Source organism: Convolutriloba macropyga, chromosome 13 (assembly GCF_964194025.1).
Source record: "Convolutriloba macropyga chromosome 13, txConMacr16.3, whole genome shotgun sequence".
In the NCBI taxonomy this organism is placed as follows: domain Eukaryota; kingdom Metazoa; phylum Xenacoelomorpha; order Acoela; family Convolutidae; genus Convolutriloba; species Convolutriloba macropyga.
This window is the reverse complement of record NC_134480.1, coordinates 7642750-7658776: the sequence shown is the minus strand read 5'-3', so window position 1 is coordinate 7658776 and position 16027 is coordinate 7642750. Positions and strand designations below refer to the sequence as shown.

At 36.2% G+C, this 16027-nt stretch overlaps 1 protein-coding gene across 3 annotated transcripts in view; it reads left to right on the top strand.

The window, feature by feature from the left end:
• LOC142351940 (lysosome membrane protein 2-like) overlaps positions 1–16027 on the top strand; it is a 48990-nt gene that overhangs the window by 31977 nt on the left and 986 nt on the right. For 2 of the 3 annotated variants that reach the window (XM_075404215.1, XM_075404214.1), the window contains exons 9-10: positions 5564–5842; positions 10776–10878. In XM_075404215.1, the coding sequence (XP_075260330.1) occupies positions 5564–5842; positions 10776–10838 (342 nt within the window). In that variant the 3' untranslated portion in view covers positions 10839–10878. The remainder of the gene's footprint in view (positions 1–5563; positions 5843–10775; positions 10879–16027) is intronic. The other variant, XM_075404213.1, reaches the window with a different exon arrangement.

The window sequence follows — 16027 nt, the reverse complement described above, 5'->3', positions numbered from 1 at the left end:
CCGAGTAGGCAGTGCTGCTGGTGAGGGATCGGGTGGTCAATGGTTCGAATCCCGGCGTGGTGAACTATTTTTGCACCTATAAAGGAAAATTTATCTAGGCTACGCCCATTGAATTAAATTGTCTCGCCTGTTCGAGAGCAATTCTCCCGACATTAGTCGTTTTGTGCTTTTTAATAGCCGCCGTCAACCTCTCAAAGGCTATCATTTAGACGATCTCCTTTTTTAATTGCTCTCGTAGAGAGGCTATTATTATTAACATGTATGCAATGTTTTCGCGTGACCGTTTTGACTTTTTGAGTGACTTTTAAGCCCTTGACTTTCTGCGTTTTTCGTGATCTAAAATTCCCTCTCAATCACAATTTCAAGCAGTTGAATTTGGCGGCAATTTAATAGTCAAAGTCAAATGAAAATTGCGCCCAAACTGGTGCCATTTTTACTTTAAACCTTAATAGTGGTATATATATTATACTCTAATGTGATCATTTGAAGCGCACTATTGAACTTCTGAGTCCAATTCAGGCTCCTTCCTTGCCGACGGAAGCAGGCTGCAATTGATTAAAGCTCCCACTAGTCGTACGAGAGCAATTCGTTCGACGTTTAGTTGGTTGTTTTACAATTCAATGAATTTGAATTGTGTTGGGGTACTGTCTTTTTAACATACCAGAGTTGGGTTGTATTGGTGCTCTGTCCTCTTTGTAATATATTTTTACACCTTTTTCCATGAGAGTTTTCAAAACGGGATAAACAAATAAAGCTCATCGGGCATCTAGTTTCATTCGATGCCCTTAAGTGTGGCTTTATTAGTCCCTCAAGTGCTTAGAATGATGCAATTTGAGAAGGTCGTAATTCAAGGTTAAGAGGTCAGTTTTAGGTTTTTTGACCCCAAAATGGTGCAGTTTTTTCCAATTTTTTTGGTCATTTTTCGAGTTTTTTTTAATTTCTCTCAAACAAAGGTTGCAACTATTATATTAGTCCTGTTGGTCTTTCGTTATGTGATTTTTCGCTTGACCGATTTTTCAACTGACGCATTTGATTTTTCTTAGTCAAGAACGGGTTAAACACGTAGTGCCCAGCGGTCAATAATTTCTCTTGAGCCTTTCAGCTCACTAGTCTGCAAGTATCCTATTAACAGAAACTGCTTTGAACACTTAGTATTATGGGGTGAAGGGCGGTTCTTAGAGGTTGACCCGTCCCCCGGTGCAGATTCTGAGCAAGGCAAAACCGCTCGGCAGTCATTTGAGAGCAATTAGCCCAACGTTGGTCGCTTATGTTTGTTTGCTTAGTCTTGAATTGACGTTATCAAAAGATCAGACAAGTCTTTTTAAGGAGATAATTACTTTCTATGATCATTTTGTGCTCTGTCTTTTGTTAGTGCAAACATAAATACACAAAATTATACTAATTTCAATTTTTTAAGTTATAAAATTTTGTCATTTTCGAGTTCTACCGGCTTCAGGGGCCAAGGAACCTCCTTTAGGGTTCGAAAATAGGATACTTCATTTTTCCTAGTTGCTATGGAATCCTTTTCGACATTTAAATATTGCAAATTTTAGAACTTTTTAGAAATTGGGTTACTGAATAGTGTCTGAAGACAATGAATTCGTTCTGAAGATACTATTATCACGAAATATAGCAACTTTATAATAAAGTTTTAGTATAAATTTTTTTGTCTTTATCTGATTTTATTGATTTCCAGGAGCCAAATTAATTCAAAGTCTTGCAAATGGTTTACTGGAAAGATTTGAGAAGTAGCAAAAAGTGGTTTTGAACACATTAGTATTGCGAAATTTAGAGAAACTTTGTAATTTTTTTTGCCGTTTTCAACATTTTTTTAGAGTTTTTGCAATTTTTTTGGTTCTATATTTGGTGGCCCATTAACTCCTTTCAAGGCTTGTATGTGGGTTAAAGGGTATGTTTAAATTATTGAAATTTGATCTTAAGTGTAAAAGCAATGCTTATATATTTGTTTGCTTTAGTTTCTCCAATTTATTACCCTTGCAATTTGTGTTTTTGTTTTTAGTCTCAAGTTTTGGGACTGTTTGCCTTTCTACCTGCCCTTGTTCAATTGATTTGCTTGACAAATGAAGTAGCTTTCATTCAGTTCTTGGGATTATCTCAGAACTTGTCGTGCTGTTTTTTTCACACCTTTTTTCCGTGACTGGGCTTTCAATACGGGTTAAACTGGTAATGCTCAGCGGCATAAAGCTTCGTTGTAGGCACGAAGCTGGTTTTCCTAGTCGCTGAAATGTTTAGAGTGGTGAAAGTGCTGGAAAGGTCGTAATTCAATGTTAAAAGGTAATTTTATTGAGTTTCTGAGCCCAAACCGGTGCAATTATTCACGTTTTTGTTTTTTTTTCGACTTTTGACCAGTCTTGAATGAACATCTGTAAAAGTTGATGAAGGTCTTCTGCCTGACATCAGTACCTTTTTTGACCATTTTGTGAGCTACATGTTTTTTGACGTTAAGTAGGTTTTGTTTTACTATTCAATGAATTTGAATTGTACTGGGGTACTGTCTTTATACAACCCCGCAATTGCATTGTATTGGTGCTCTGTCTTTTTTGTAATATGTTTTCACACTGTTTTCCATGACTCAGCTTTCTAAACGGGATAAACAGGTAAAGCTCATCGGGCATCTAGTTTTATTAGAGGCACTTAGCTGTGGCTTTAGTAGTACTTCAAGTGCTTAGAGTGATGCAATGTGGGAAGGTCGTAATTCAAGGTTAACAGCTCAGTTGTAGGAGTTTTTGAGCCCAAAATGGTGCAATTTTTTCCTGTTTTTCGAGTTTTCAATGGCTCAAACAATGTCTGTAGCAATTATTTTATTCCTGTTGGTCTTCTGTTATGCGATTTTTCGCGTGACCGATTTTTGTCCGACCCATTTGATTTTGTTTACTCAAAAACGGGTTGGACAGGTAGGGCCCAGCGGGCATCAAGTTTTCTTAGAGACTTTCAGCTCACTAGTCTCCAAGTACCCTATTAACAGAAACTGCTTTGGAGACTTATAATTATAGTGTGAAGGGCGGTTCTTAGAGGTTGATCCGTCCCCCACCCACTCCCACAAACCCACTCCTCCCCACATCACCCCAACCGCACTCACTTCAAAACCACATCCCCACCCCTCCATATCGTTTAGGCTCTAAGAACGCCGTGCAGCCAAAGACCCTCGGCCGTTGCCCCCTGTGGACCTCGCCCCCGCTGCGCTTACCACACGCCTCTTCAATTAAGCTAAACCTAGCCTCACTAAACCGTTGTTAGCTACTGACAAAGCCAAAACCGCTCGTCGTCAGAGAGCAATTAGCCCGACGTTAGTTGGTTATGTTTGTTTGACCAGTCTTAAATTGACGTTATCAAGTTTTTTAAGTGTGGAAGTGGAATGGTTTTCAAATTTTTAATTTTGCGATTTTCGAGCAATTTTTCAATATTGAAATCTTTTTTGAAATCTTGGGAATCTTTTTTGAATTCTCTGAAAGCATCATGTTCCATTTTAATTTAACTAAGTTTGGCCATTTCATTAAAAAACTTTTAACTTTTTGCCATTATTTGAGTCCTGAGCCCTAGCAGCAAGGTAACCTCATATAGGGTTTATAAATAACTTACTGAATTGTTGCTAGGGACAATGGAAGGGCAGTCACATTTTAGCATCACAAATTTTTGCAATTTTTGTGATAGTTTGCAGTTTTTAAATTGTCTGAAAATTCGTATGTTCTAATTTTATCAATATTTATTGGCCTGCGAACTTGCAAATAGCTTGCTGATTAGATTTTAGAGACAGTGAATTGGTTCTGAAGATTTTATTGTCATGATTATCAGCAACGTTTCGTTGCAACTGTTTTGAAATTTTCCGACGATTTTTGTCACTTTTGGGTTTTATCGATCTTAATAGGCCAATGAAATATTTTTAGGTCCTGTAGATAGGCTACTGGAAAGATTTGAGAGGCAAAAATGGTTTTGGAACTAATTATATTGCGAAGTATGGAAACTTTTAAAAAGTTTTGCAATTTTCATTTCTTAAGCGTTTGTCATGATTCATATATCTTTATTCTAAATGTTTATGCTAAATTTTTAGTTGGTACTAGACCCCTTCTAAGGCTTGTGCGTGGTTTAATGGGTGGATTTGAAAAGATCAAATATTGCCTCTGGGGTGAAAGCTTAAGGAGGTGCATCACTAAGTTTTTTAATAGCCGCCTCATCTCAGCGGCTGTTTTAGCGCTCCTATTTTTTTACTTCGTTGAACATAAATTTCGCTTTACCTTAGGTCACAGCTTGTTCAACATATCTTGTGAAATCTTTTTTTGTCTTCTCTAGGCTAGTTTCTTGCTTCTCTCATTCTGCTAAAAGAGTTTTTAGACAGCAGTTGCTCAGCAAATCAATTCAAACTGAACAGACAGTATTAAAAAACGAAATCAGAAATAAACGGGATCAGCCCATTAAGATGAATTTTAGATGCCAGTTACTCGAACTTGTTCTTAGTTGCCATCTCTTGTGCTTATTGGTATTGATTCTAGCCCCTGTGTCGTCTCACCACGAAATAGGAGTATGTTCAGGTTCAAATTGACTTCAAAATAGTTCGCACTTTGAAATTGTTTGTGCACAAAACTCACTTTTTTAGTATTTTTTTCAATCCCAATCTCGATTATGGGAATCAGCGGCGGCTATTGAGGGGTATGTTCTGAATATTTTAGTTTAACCTTTTGAGATTACTTCATTTCGACTGGCGTTGTTCAATTGTTCTGCTGTTCAGATATATCAGTTTTTCAGTTTGTCATTTAATTCTTTGTATTTGGACTTGCCTGCTATGTTTTTTTAAATGATCTATTCACACTTTTTCATGATTTTTGAAGTCAAATTGTAGTGATGAGTTTGGTAACGCCGAAACAGAATGTGAAGCGAACCTAATGGTTTTGGGCGTGAATTTTTTCGCTCTAATTTTAACGTAGAGTTGGAAAATGGTGTTTGAACAGTAACTCGCTTTTTTTCGCTGGTGTTTTTTTGTTCACATGCGGAAATTTCACTTTAATTTTTACTGTTTTTTTGGTTTTTTTATTGGATTTTTTGAAGTTGTTATCCCAATCCATTTATAGTTCAAAGTCAAACGAGCAAAATCAAAAGAAATGGGATAAACTGATAAAGCCTGGTCATTAAGTCATAGTGCATTAGGTTATCAAGGTTGATTATAGCGATAAGGTTGATTATAGCTGGCGTTAGTATTATACTTAATAGTTTTCAGTTTAGAAGCTGATTTAGGAGTTTGCACACCAAATAAGAACACTTTGGCACTTAGAATAATTCTGTCATTTTTTTTTTTAATTTTTCTGTTTTAATCCCAATGTGCGTCAGGCATGTCAACGGCGGCTATTTTCCGGCAATTTGCCGGCTATGTTTTCAAAATTGCGGTCTGTTTAAACATTAACTCCTAGCTGATTGATTTTTTCTCTCTATCTCAAGTTTGAGGCTATAAATTTCTTAAATTTGAGTAAGATATTTTTCCAATCAAAAACTTTTGAAGTGTGTAAATTTGGTTTGTTTAGAAAATTTATTAAAGGCTTGTGTTTGTGTTTAGGAGACGGGTGTTGAATTGGAAGCTGCCAAACGAATGCAAGTGAACACACAGTTGAAGAAATACCAACTGAACAGTTTGAGACACCTCAAAAGAGACTGGACTTACGTTGTTCCACTCTTCTGGGCCGAGGAACTGCTGGAAGTAGATTCAAAAATTGTTCATCTAGTTCAGGAGTCGAATAGGTTGTCTTTATCTGCGAGGATTCTCGCACTGATTCTTGTGGCTGCTGGAGTTATGTTGCTGATTGGCGCTCTGGTCGTTGTCATGTTTTATGGAGCGGTTAGTTCTCAAATGTTCAACCTTTTTTGTCTCAAAGTTCAAATGGATGTTTGCTTCAACTGAATTACTTAAGTGATTGCTTTTTATATTTTGCATCTAAAAATTTATGTTCGAATTTCAAGCATTTTTTGCTTTCATTATTAGGACCTATTGATTCTACTCTAGGAACTGGTAAGAAAACAATTGCCTGTTCGAAGCATTGAGAAATTTGGTTTGGTAGACTGACCATATTAATTAACTTAGAAGCCACCTTCATGAAGTTAATTTCTAGCCCTTTAGGGATTTTTGTTTTGTACATCTTAATCAAATATGACTTCTGCAATCGCTTCTGAAATTTGAATTCAAGTCAAATTAATTGCTCTCAAAAATTTGTAGCAATTATATTAGTCATGTAGTCTTTTTTGATGCAATTTTTTGCTTGACCAATTTTTCGTCCGACCCTTTTAGCTTTTCGTCCTGAAGAAGGTGATAAACAGGTAACGCCCGGAGGGCATTGGTCATTAAGTTCTCTCAGTGCCTTTTGGCTTACTAGACTATAAGTATGCGATTCACTTAAAATGTTGAGATATAAATTTATGGTGGGCCCCTCCCCACGCCTTCACGCCGCATCCCAAACCCCACCCCTGCATTTAGTTCTATCCGTAACTCAGTGCCCTCTCCCACCCCCACACTCCTCTTCAGTTAAGCTTAAGGTAGCCTCTCTAAACTGGCTCTCTAAGCTAGCTAATGACGAATCCAACGGCTCCACAGTTGTTTGAGAGCAATTCGTAACATGTCCAAGAGTTAAGGGGGTGATCTTAATGGAAAGGGTGTTCATTTGGGTTTGGTTGTGCCTGCCTTCTCTCCGCTTTTTGTTTGCAATGAACGTGTCTCACATTTCGGGACGAAAGGGATATTTAGCCATTAGGCGAAAAATTTTGAATGGATGTTTTGTTCAAAGTAGTTTTACAGCAGTCGTTCTTGGATCCCTTTATACAGCAATACTAAGAGGAAAACTGGTTATTAACATAAAATTTACGTCAACAATCCAATAATGAAGTTGCCTATGACGTCAACCTTCCAATAATACTAGCTATTGGGTAATCTGTTAGATAATAGATGTATTATAGAACAGTGGACGTAATCGTCCGTTTCATTGGTCAATTTTATTCTAAGAACGGGTTTAAAAAAGCACTCACACTTGAAAATTCAGCACAACAGTCTGCTGTTTTCGACGCTTGTAATTACTGGTTTCTAATCGGTATTCAGTCTAGTGTTATTTGATAATATACACTTAAAACACTTAAAACCGTTACTTCAAAATCTACCCAACGCTTTAAAGTTGTTCAGTGTGCCTAACAGTTGTCTTTACACATAGAAAAATTATTAAAGTACTATGGGTGCTATGGGTAATTTGTCCTGATAATGTGCTAATGATCTTGCCAGAATCTAGTTAAGTGATCGAACTGCTAAATATAATTAATAAATACTTGATTAATAGCCGCCGTCAGCCTCTCAACGGCTATTATTTAGGCGCTTTCCTTTGTTTTACAATTCAAAGAATTTGAATTGTTTTGGGTCGCTGTCTTTTTAAGATCTGTGCACACATTTTCATGATTTTGCAAACGAAAAAGCGAGTTGTTTTTGTTGCGTGAAATTTTGTGACTCAAATTGTAAATAAGAGTGAGAAAACGGTGAAAAATTCGCTTTCTCGTTAGTGGTTTTCTGTTCACATGCGGCAATTTCACTTTGATTTTTACTGTTTTTACACTTTTTTGGATCGGTTGTTTTTAATTGCTCTCAAACGAAGTTTGAAGCAATTATATTAGTCCTGTCGGTCTTTTTTTTAATGCGATTTTTCGCTTGACCGATTTTTCGTCTGACCCATTTGACTTTTCGTCCTCAAAATCGGGATAAACAGGTAGCGCCCTGCGGGTATTAAGTGCTCTTAGAGCCTTCCAGCTCTGTTTCAGCCCAAATCGTTTTGGAGACTTATACTTATGGTGCAAAGAGGTTGAAGACCCCCCCCCCCCCCCAACTGTTGATCGCCCCCACTATTGCCACCACCCCCCACCGCGATGTTGACCCCCCCCCCACCCGACTGTTGCTACCCCCATCACCCCTCTAGGCCCTGATGATAGGTTACTGAAAATTTTTTATTGGCAATAGATTAGTTCTCAACTTTTTACTTTTACAAGTTTTATCAATTTTTTCATAAAATTTGCAATTTTTCCAATATTTTTGAATTTTTTTTTGTCATTTTATAGGTTTATCGAGATCCAAGGGCCAAGGAACCTCATCTCGAGTTTGATAATAAGTTATTCTATAGTTTCTAGATGCAATGGTGTGTTTTTGAAGATTATAACATTTAACGAGTTTAGCATTTTTTTGAAAAAATTTTGGCAATCTTCAAGTTTTTTGAAATTGCAAGTCATTTTTTTAAGGTTTTTCCAGCCTCAAGAGCGAAGAAACCTCCTTCGAAGTTTGCTATTAAGTTGTTGCTTAGTTTCTAGAGTTAATTGAATGGTTATCATTATTTTAATGACTCGAGTTTTCGCAATTTTTTGATAAAATTTAATTTGAAAAATTCTTAAAAAATTGTTATCATGTTCAAAGTGTATGGATCTTTATGAGCCAGTGAAACTGTTTAAGGCTTGAAATGGGGATACTGGATAGTCTCTCGAGACAATGGAATGGTGTTTTGAAGATATTAATGTCACGAATTTTAGCAAGATTGTGTTAAAATATGCAATTGTTTTTTTTTTTAATTTTTGAATATTTTTGTCCTTCTCTGAGTTTAGCGATCATTACATCATTACTGGCCAACGACGCTTTTTAAGTCTTGCAGATGGGTTGCATGAGAAAATCCAGAGACAAAAATTGTTTTTGAACATTTAATTACTGCGAAATGTTGAAACTTTTCTTTTGAGTTTTACACTTTGTTTTTTTTCTGTATGATTTAGTTACTAACAAAGCTGGAAAACATCATGGGAAAAATTACTAGCTCTCTCTCTCTCTCTTTGTGTTGGCTGTCGTTTCCTTCGTTCGCGTTCTCGCTCACGTTTGATCTCGCACTCTCTCTCTCTCTCCCTAACTCTTTTGTTGATGCCGCACTTCAGCGGCTGTTATGTGGCGTGATGTCAACGTCTATTACCCTAATCTCAGATCCCTGCAATCTAGCTAAAGCTAACCTCACTAAACAGTGGCTATGTACTGACGAAGCCAACCGCTCGCCGGTCGCTTGAGAGCAATTTGCCCGACGTTAGTCGCTTATGTTTCTGAAATGTTTTCCTAATCCATTCCTAGTCCATAGTTTTGTGTTTTAACTGAATTTTTTTCTCGCTAGGGTTTTTCGTTCACATGCGGCCTATTGACATTCATTTCGTTTTTATCTTGATATAATTTTTTCAAAATTGTTCTCCCAATTCACTCCTAGTCCGTTCTAGGTCTTGTTTTTGTTTACTCGAGGGAAGTTTTTTGAATTTTACATTAGGATTTGTCCTGCTGTTTTTTTATTCGCTTTACCTTTTGATCACGTTTTTTTTTACATAAGTCACAATTTTCACGTTTGACTTACTTCACTCACTGTTTCAGCTGAATGGATTTTAAATTCTTTCACGCATTCAATTACGCAATGTGGTGAATACTGTCAAAATCAAAAGAGACGGGACAAACCGATTAGTCCGATCATTAAGTCATTGAGAATTAGGTTTTCAAAGTTTCTTAGAGTTTTTGCTAGCTGACATTGGTATTGAGCTTATTACTTATCAGTTTAAAAGCTGAATGAAGTATAGTATTAGAGTCTAACTGAAACTGCCCGCCAAATCAGAACACTTTTTGAGACTAAAAAAAAAACAAAAAAATCTTGTCAGTATATCTCTTCCTTTTTAATAGCCGCGAAGCGATAGCGGCTATTATTGGGGACATCATGGTTGTTTTTAATTTGTCGTCTCCACCGATGATTCTTACGAATTGGCTTCTTGGAATTGACTTTTTCAGTGACTTCTACTGCTCTGCAGTTCAAATTTGTGTGCGTGTCCTCATTTCTTCTTTCAGGTCAATTGCGTGACTTACCTCACCCAGAAAAGTGACGTCTGAACTCACTTATGGAACTTTAAATTGTATGAACATATACTAATTAAAGATCAATAGTATGCATCTAAGTAGTGCCAAACTTATAATGCCCTAATGCTTGAGTATTAGAGTCTTAAGTTTTTGATTTCGATTAATAATTTTGGGGCTCTTTTAGGGCTTTTCCTTATAGACCGTATGTGTTGTAAAATTTACAGTCCGAATCAAACCCCCAAAAAGTCTATTGGTCTATCAAGGGACTGGTGGTCGATCTGTCTCTTTTTGATTGCTCTTGAACGAATTTCATAGCAATTATTGTAAACGTGTTGGTTTTTTATGCAAATTTTTCGCTTGACTATTTTGCGCTTTTCTCAAGTGACTTTTTCACGCTTTCTTTCTTCATTTATGAGTGATCTCTATTGCTCTCACGCCGAAGTAAAGCTTGTTGCTAATATAAGATTGTTTGCAGCATATGTACGATAATAGTCGAGTGGGCAGTGCATCTGGTTAAGGATCGGGAGGTCAAGCGTTCGAATCCAGGCGGGGATAGCTTTTTCTACCCGTCTGTCGTTCGTTAGCAATTCTTCCGACATTAGTCGGTTTATGTTTTCTTTAGTTGTTTCAATTCATGGAAGGCCACAAGCTTCTATCGCGGCTATTTTCCGGCATCTGCCGGCTATGTTTTTCTGTTTCCATCCCGTTGTGCATCAAGCGCGTCAACGGTGGCTATTTTCCGGCAATCTGCCGTCTATGTTTTAATATTAACAATTTATTTGTTGAGCTCTACTAATTTAATCTTATTTTTATTGCTCTAATATCACGACTAAGGAGCTAAGGAAGAAAATTTGAGACCAGGTATCAAATTTTACTTTTCAAAATGTAGAGAGATGATGACGGTTCAGAGGGAGACGAAGATGAAACGAAGCCCCTTCTGTCTACAAACTAATAATATGCTAATTTATCTTAAATGCAACTGGATAGTTACGGTACTAGTTACGTCTATGCAGGAAAGTTTAGAGTACATCTTCCTAACAACTGAAAATCATAATTGATGATGTTATTAATTGCTGTCGAACCAATGTGGATGTTTTTAATTGCTGTAATTACATTATCATATGTTGTCAACTGCTCCCGAACGAAGTTTGTAGCAATTAATGTAAACCTGTCTTTTTTTGCAAATATTTGCTTGACCATTTTTTCAGAATATTTTTTGCTCTCAAGTGTTTTCAAGCTTGACTTCTTTTTTTTGCCTGATCTAAGTTACCCTGATCCCGAAATATGCCTGTTGCTAACATAAAGACGATTCTAAGCTTGGAAGTAGAAAGCCCATTCCCCGAAATGGGTGGAATTTTTGCACCCATCCCCCTAAGTTAAATTGCCCCGCCTGTCGTTCGACAGCAAATCATCCGACAATAGTCGGTTTATGTTTTGTAATACCCTCATTGAAAACTCCATTGTCGATTGAAAAATGTGTTCTCACTGGCTGGCGACATTTCACTTTTGACTGAATCAATTTGTCATCTATCAGTGACTGAATACAACCCATCGAATAAAACGCTTGCTCCTGGATTGTATGCATTCTTTTTAAGGCTCCAATTCATCATATGCGACTAAGTGGTTATTATGCAACCTTGCGTATCTCTATTTTTTCAACTAATTTGTCTTCTGAATTAAATTGATTGTATTCTCATAACATAAAACCAAAGGTACGTTTTTTATGGGATTTTTGGATTCAGTTTTTAGGCTGCTTTCAAATTTTAGAAGCTGACTAATACGAATATTATTGGATTTAGACCTCGTAGATATGACTATCTCAAAGAAAGTTCAAGTAAAAAAAAAACATCGAAAACTGGGTTTAATGGGTTTTTGTTAATTTCGTGATTTTTTTTGTTCACATTGACTACGTTCATTCTACATTGTGTTCTTGAGCAACTGCTCTTTGCATGTCAAATGAGTAGAGAGAGCTTAGAGTGAACTGCAAATTGTTGAAAAAAGATGCAAAAGTGGTCTAATGCTCAAAAGTATATCACTACAATTTGGAAACTGAAACAAAGCGACTCATTTTTTTAAAATTAGTTTTGTCAAAGTGATATCTAACTATATCTTAAATCCTATTTTTATTTTGGAGCTTGAGAAAAAACACACTACCCTTTGAAGAAAATCGGTAAATTCCAGTGGAACCTGGCATTGCCGAAACTAAGTGCAGCGAATAAAAGAAACAGCAAACACGGGTAATAAGTCAAAAATTAACTGTTTTTTTTAATAGCCGCGTCCTCAATTCTAAGCGGCTATTATAGCGCTCCTAATTTTTTTTACTTCGTCTAACAGATTTTTGTTTCGTCTTACCCTGACTTCTTGGAATTGACTTTTAATTGCTCTCAAATAAAGTTTGTAGCAATTATATTAGTCCTGTCGGTCTTTTTTATGCAATTTTTCGCTTGACTGATTTTTCGTCAGACGCTTTTGACTTTTCGTCCTCAAAAACTGGATAAACAAGTAGCGCCCAGCGGGAATTAAGTGGTCTTAGAGCCTTTTAGCTCTGTTTCAGCTCAAACTGTTTTTGAGACTTATACTTATACTTGTGGTGTGAAGGGGGGTTCTTAGAGGTTGAAGACACCCCCACTGTTGAACCCCCCGCGCGCTGTTGCCCCTCCACCCCAGTGTTTCCCCCCCCCCTATCAGCCCGACCCTAGTGCAAATTTTCGACTTTTTTTGATTTTTATCAGCCCTAGGTGTCAAGGAACCTCCTTTAGGTTTTAATAATAGGTTAGTGCATAGTTTCTAGTGTTAATGGAATGGTTTCAACTTTTTAACATCACGAATTTTAGCATTTGACAAAACGTGCAATTTTCAAATTTTTTGACATTTGTTTTTCCTCATTCAAATCTTTCCGGACCCGCGGGCCAGAAAACATCCCAAGGAGTTCGATAATAAGTTACTGACAAATTTTTAATGGCCATGGAATAGTTGTTCAACTTTTTAATGCCACAAATTTTAGCAATTTTTTGATAAAACTTGCTTTTTTTCAAGTTTTTTTGAATTTTTTTTTAGTTTTTAAGAATTTTTCAGCCTCAAGAGCCAAGAACCTCCTCTAGAGTTTGAAAATAGGTTATTCTCATACTATAAAACCAAAGGTACGTTTTTATGGGATTTTTGGATTCAGTTTTTAGACTGCTTTCAAATTTAAGAAGCTGACTAATACGAATATTATTGGATTTAGACCTCGTAGATATGACTATCTCAAAGAAAGTTTCAGTAGAAAAAAGATCGAAAACTGGGTTTAATGGGTTTTTGTTAATTTCGTAATTTTTTTGTTCACATTGTATACGTTCATTCTACATTGTTTTCTGGAGCAACTGCTCTTTGCTTGTCAAATGAGTAGAGAGCGCTTAGAGTGAACTGCAAATTGTTGAAAAAAGATGCAAAAATGGCCTAACGCTCAAAAGTATATCACTACAATTTGGAAACTGAAAAAAAGCAACTCATTTTTTTAAAATTAGTTTTGTGAAAGTGATATCTAACTATATCTTAAATCCTATTTTTATTTTGGAGCTTGAGAAAAAACACTCTACCCTTTGAAGAAAATCAGTAAATTCCAGTGGAACCTGGCAATGCCGAAACTAAGTGCAGCGACTAAAAGAAACAGCAAACACGGGTAATAAGTCAAAATTTAACTGTTTTTTTAATAGCCGCGTCCTCAATTCTAAGCGGCTATTATAGCGCTCCTATTTTTTTTTACTTCGTCAAACAGATTTTTGTTTCGTCTTACCCTGACTTCTTGGAATTGACTTTTAATTGCTCTCAAATAAAGTTTGTAGCAATTATATTAGTCCTGTCGGTCTTTTTTATGCAATTTTTTGCTTGACCGATTTTTCGTCAGACGCTTTTGACTTTTCGTCCTCAAAAACTGGATAAACAAGTAGCGCCCAGCGGGAATTGAGTGGTCTTGGAGCCTTTTAGCTCTGTTTCAGCTCAAATTGTTTTTGAGATTTATACTTATACTTGTGGTGTGATGGGGGGTTCTTAGAGGTTGAAGACACCCCCACTGTTGACCCCCCGCGCGCTGTTGCCCCTCCACCCCAGTGTTGCCCCCCCTATCAGCCCGACTCTAGTGCAAATTTTCAACTTTTTTGATTTTTATCAGCCCTAGGTGTCAAGGAACCTCCTTTAGATTTTAATAATAGGTTAGTGCATAGTTTCTAGTGTTAATGGAATGGTTTCAACTTTTTAACATCACGAATTTTAGCATTTGTTTGACAAAACGTGCAATTTTTTTTCAAATTTTTTGACAATTGGTTTTTCCTTATTCAGATCTTTCCGGACCCACGGGCCAGAAAACATCCCAAGGAGTTCGATAATAAGTTACTGACAAATTTTTAATGGCCATGGAATAGTTGTTCAATTTTTTAATGCCACAAATTTTAGCAATTTTTTCATAAAACTTGCTTTCTTTTCAAGCTTTTTTGATTTTTTTTTAGTTTTTAAGAATTTTTCAGCCTCAAGAGCCAAGAACCTCCTCTAGATTTTGAAAATAGGTTAATGAATAATTTCTACTTTAAGTTGAATGTATTGCAAGATTTTTAGAAAGATTTTTAGATTGCAAGATCACGAATTTTAGCATTTTTTTGATATTTTTCGCCATTTTGTTTTCCAATTTTTTGACATTTATAGTCATTATTCAGAGTTTCTGAGCCTCAAGGGTCAGAAAACCTCCGTTAGGCCTTGATTATAAGTTACTGGAAATTTATTGTTTGTCGTATGTTAATTTTCAACTTTTTAATATTACAAGTTTTAGCAATTTTTTTTGTAAATTTTTTTTGAAGATTTTCGAATTTTGTCATTTTTTAGATTTCTCTAGCCTCAACGGCCACCAAACGTCCTCTAGGGTTTGATAATATATTACTGCATAGTTGAAAGATGTAATGGAATGTTCTTCAAGATTTTAATATTACTAATTTCAATAATTTTTTAAAATCTTAGCAATTTTTTCATGTTTTTGAATTTTTCCGGCAACAGAGGACCTGTGACCTCCTCCAAGGTTTGATAAGAAGCTGCTGCATAGTTTCTAGAGTTGTTAAGAGGATGGTGATCAACATTTTTAATGACTCCACTTTTGGTAATTTTTTAATAAAAATCAAAGTTTTGGGAAAATTTTTGTTGGATCTTTTTGAGACTGTGAAACTATTTCAGGCTCGAAACAGGGATACCGGATATTCTCTTGAGACAATGAGTTGGTTCTTAAGATATTAATGTCTTGATTTTTAGCAAAATTTTGTTAAAATTTAAAAAGTTTTTCTAAAATTTTTTAATTTTTGTCCTTTTAATTTTAATTTAACGACCATTACTGGCCAACAAATTTTTTAAGTCTCGCAGATGGGTTACTTGACAAAACTTTCGAGACAAAAAATGGTTTTGAATTAGTTTTTTGCGAAGTTAAAAGTTTTTTTAATGTTGCCTTTTTCAGTTATTTTCTATATGATTTATTTATTAACAAGGTTAAAAAAACAGAAGTTGCAGTGTCGAATCCAATCGTGGAAGATATTCATGTCTCTTTCTCTCTCTTTCGGTTATGCTTCCTTTCCTTCTCTTTCTCGTGCGCGTTTTATCTCTGTCTCTCAAACACACACTCTCTCACTCGCTTGGCCTATTTTTCGTCTGGCCCATTTGATTTTCATCGAAAACGGGATAAGGAGGTAGTGCCCTGAGGTCACTAAACCGTGGCTAGCTGTTGACGAAGCCAACCGCTCGTCGGTCGTTTGAGAGCAATTCGACAGACGTTAGTCGGATATGCTTCATTGACTTACCTCACTCAAAAAAAGGACTTCTGAACTCACTTATGAAACTTTAAATTTCATGAACATTTACTTATCAAAGGTCAATAGTGTGCATCTAAGTAGTGCCAAACATATATGCCCTAATTCTTGATTATTAGAGTCTTGAGTTTTTGATTTCGAATATTGATTTTGGGATCTTTTCCGTTTGTGCCCCCCCCCCCCAATACTGCACGTGCATCTGGGGGTGCAAATAATATGCTCCCACTAAGCTGAGGGGGCACAAACGGAAAAGATCCTAATTTTGAAAAGCCCTATTAAGGCTTTCTCCTTATAGAGCTTATGTGTCTCATAAAAATGACAG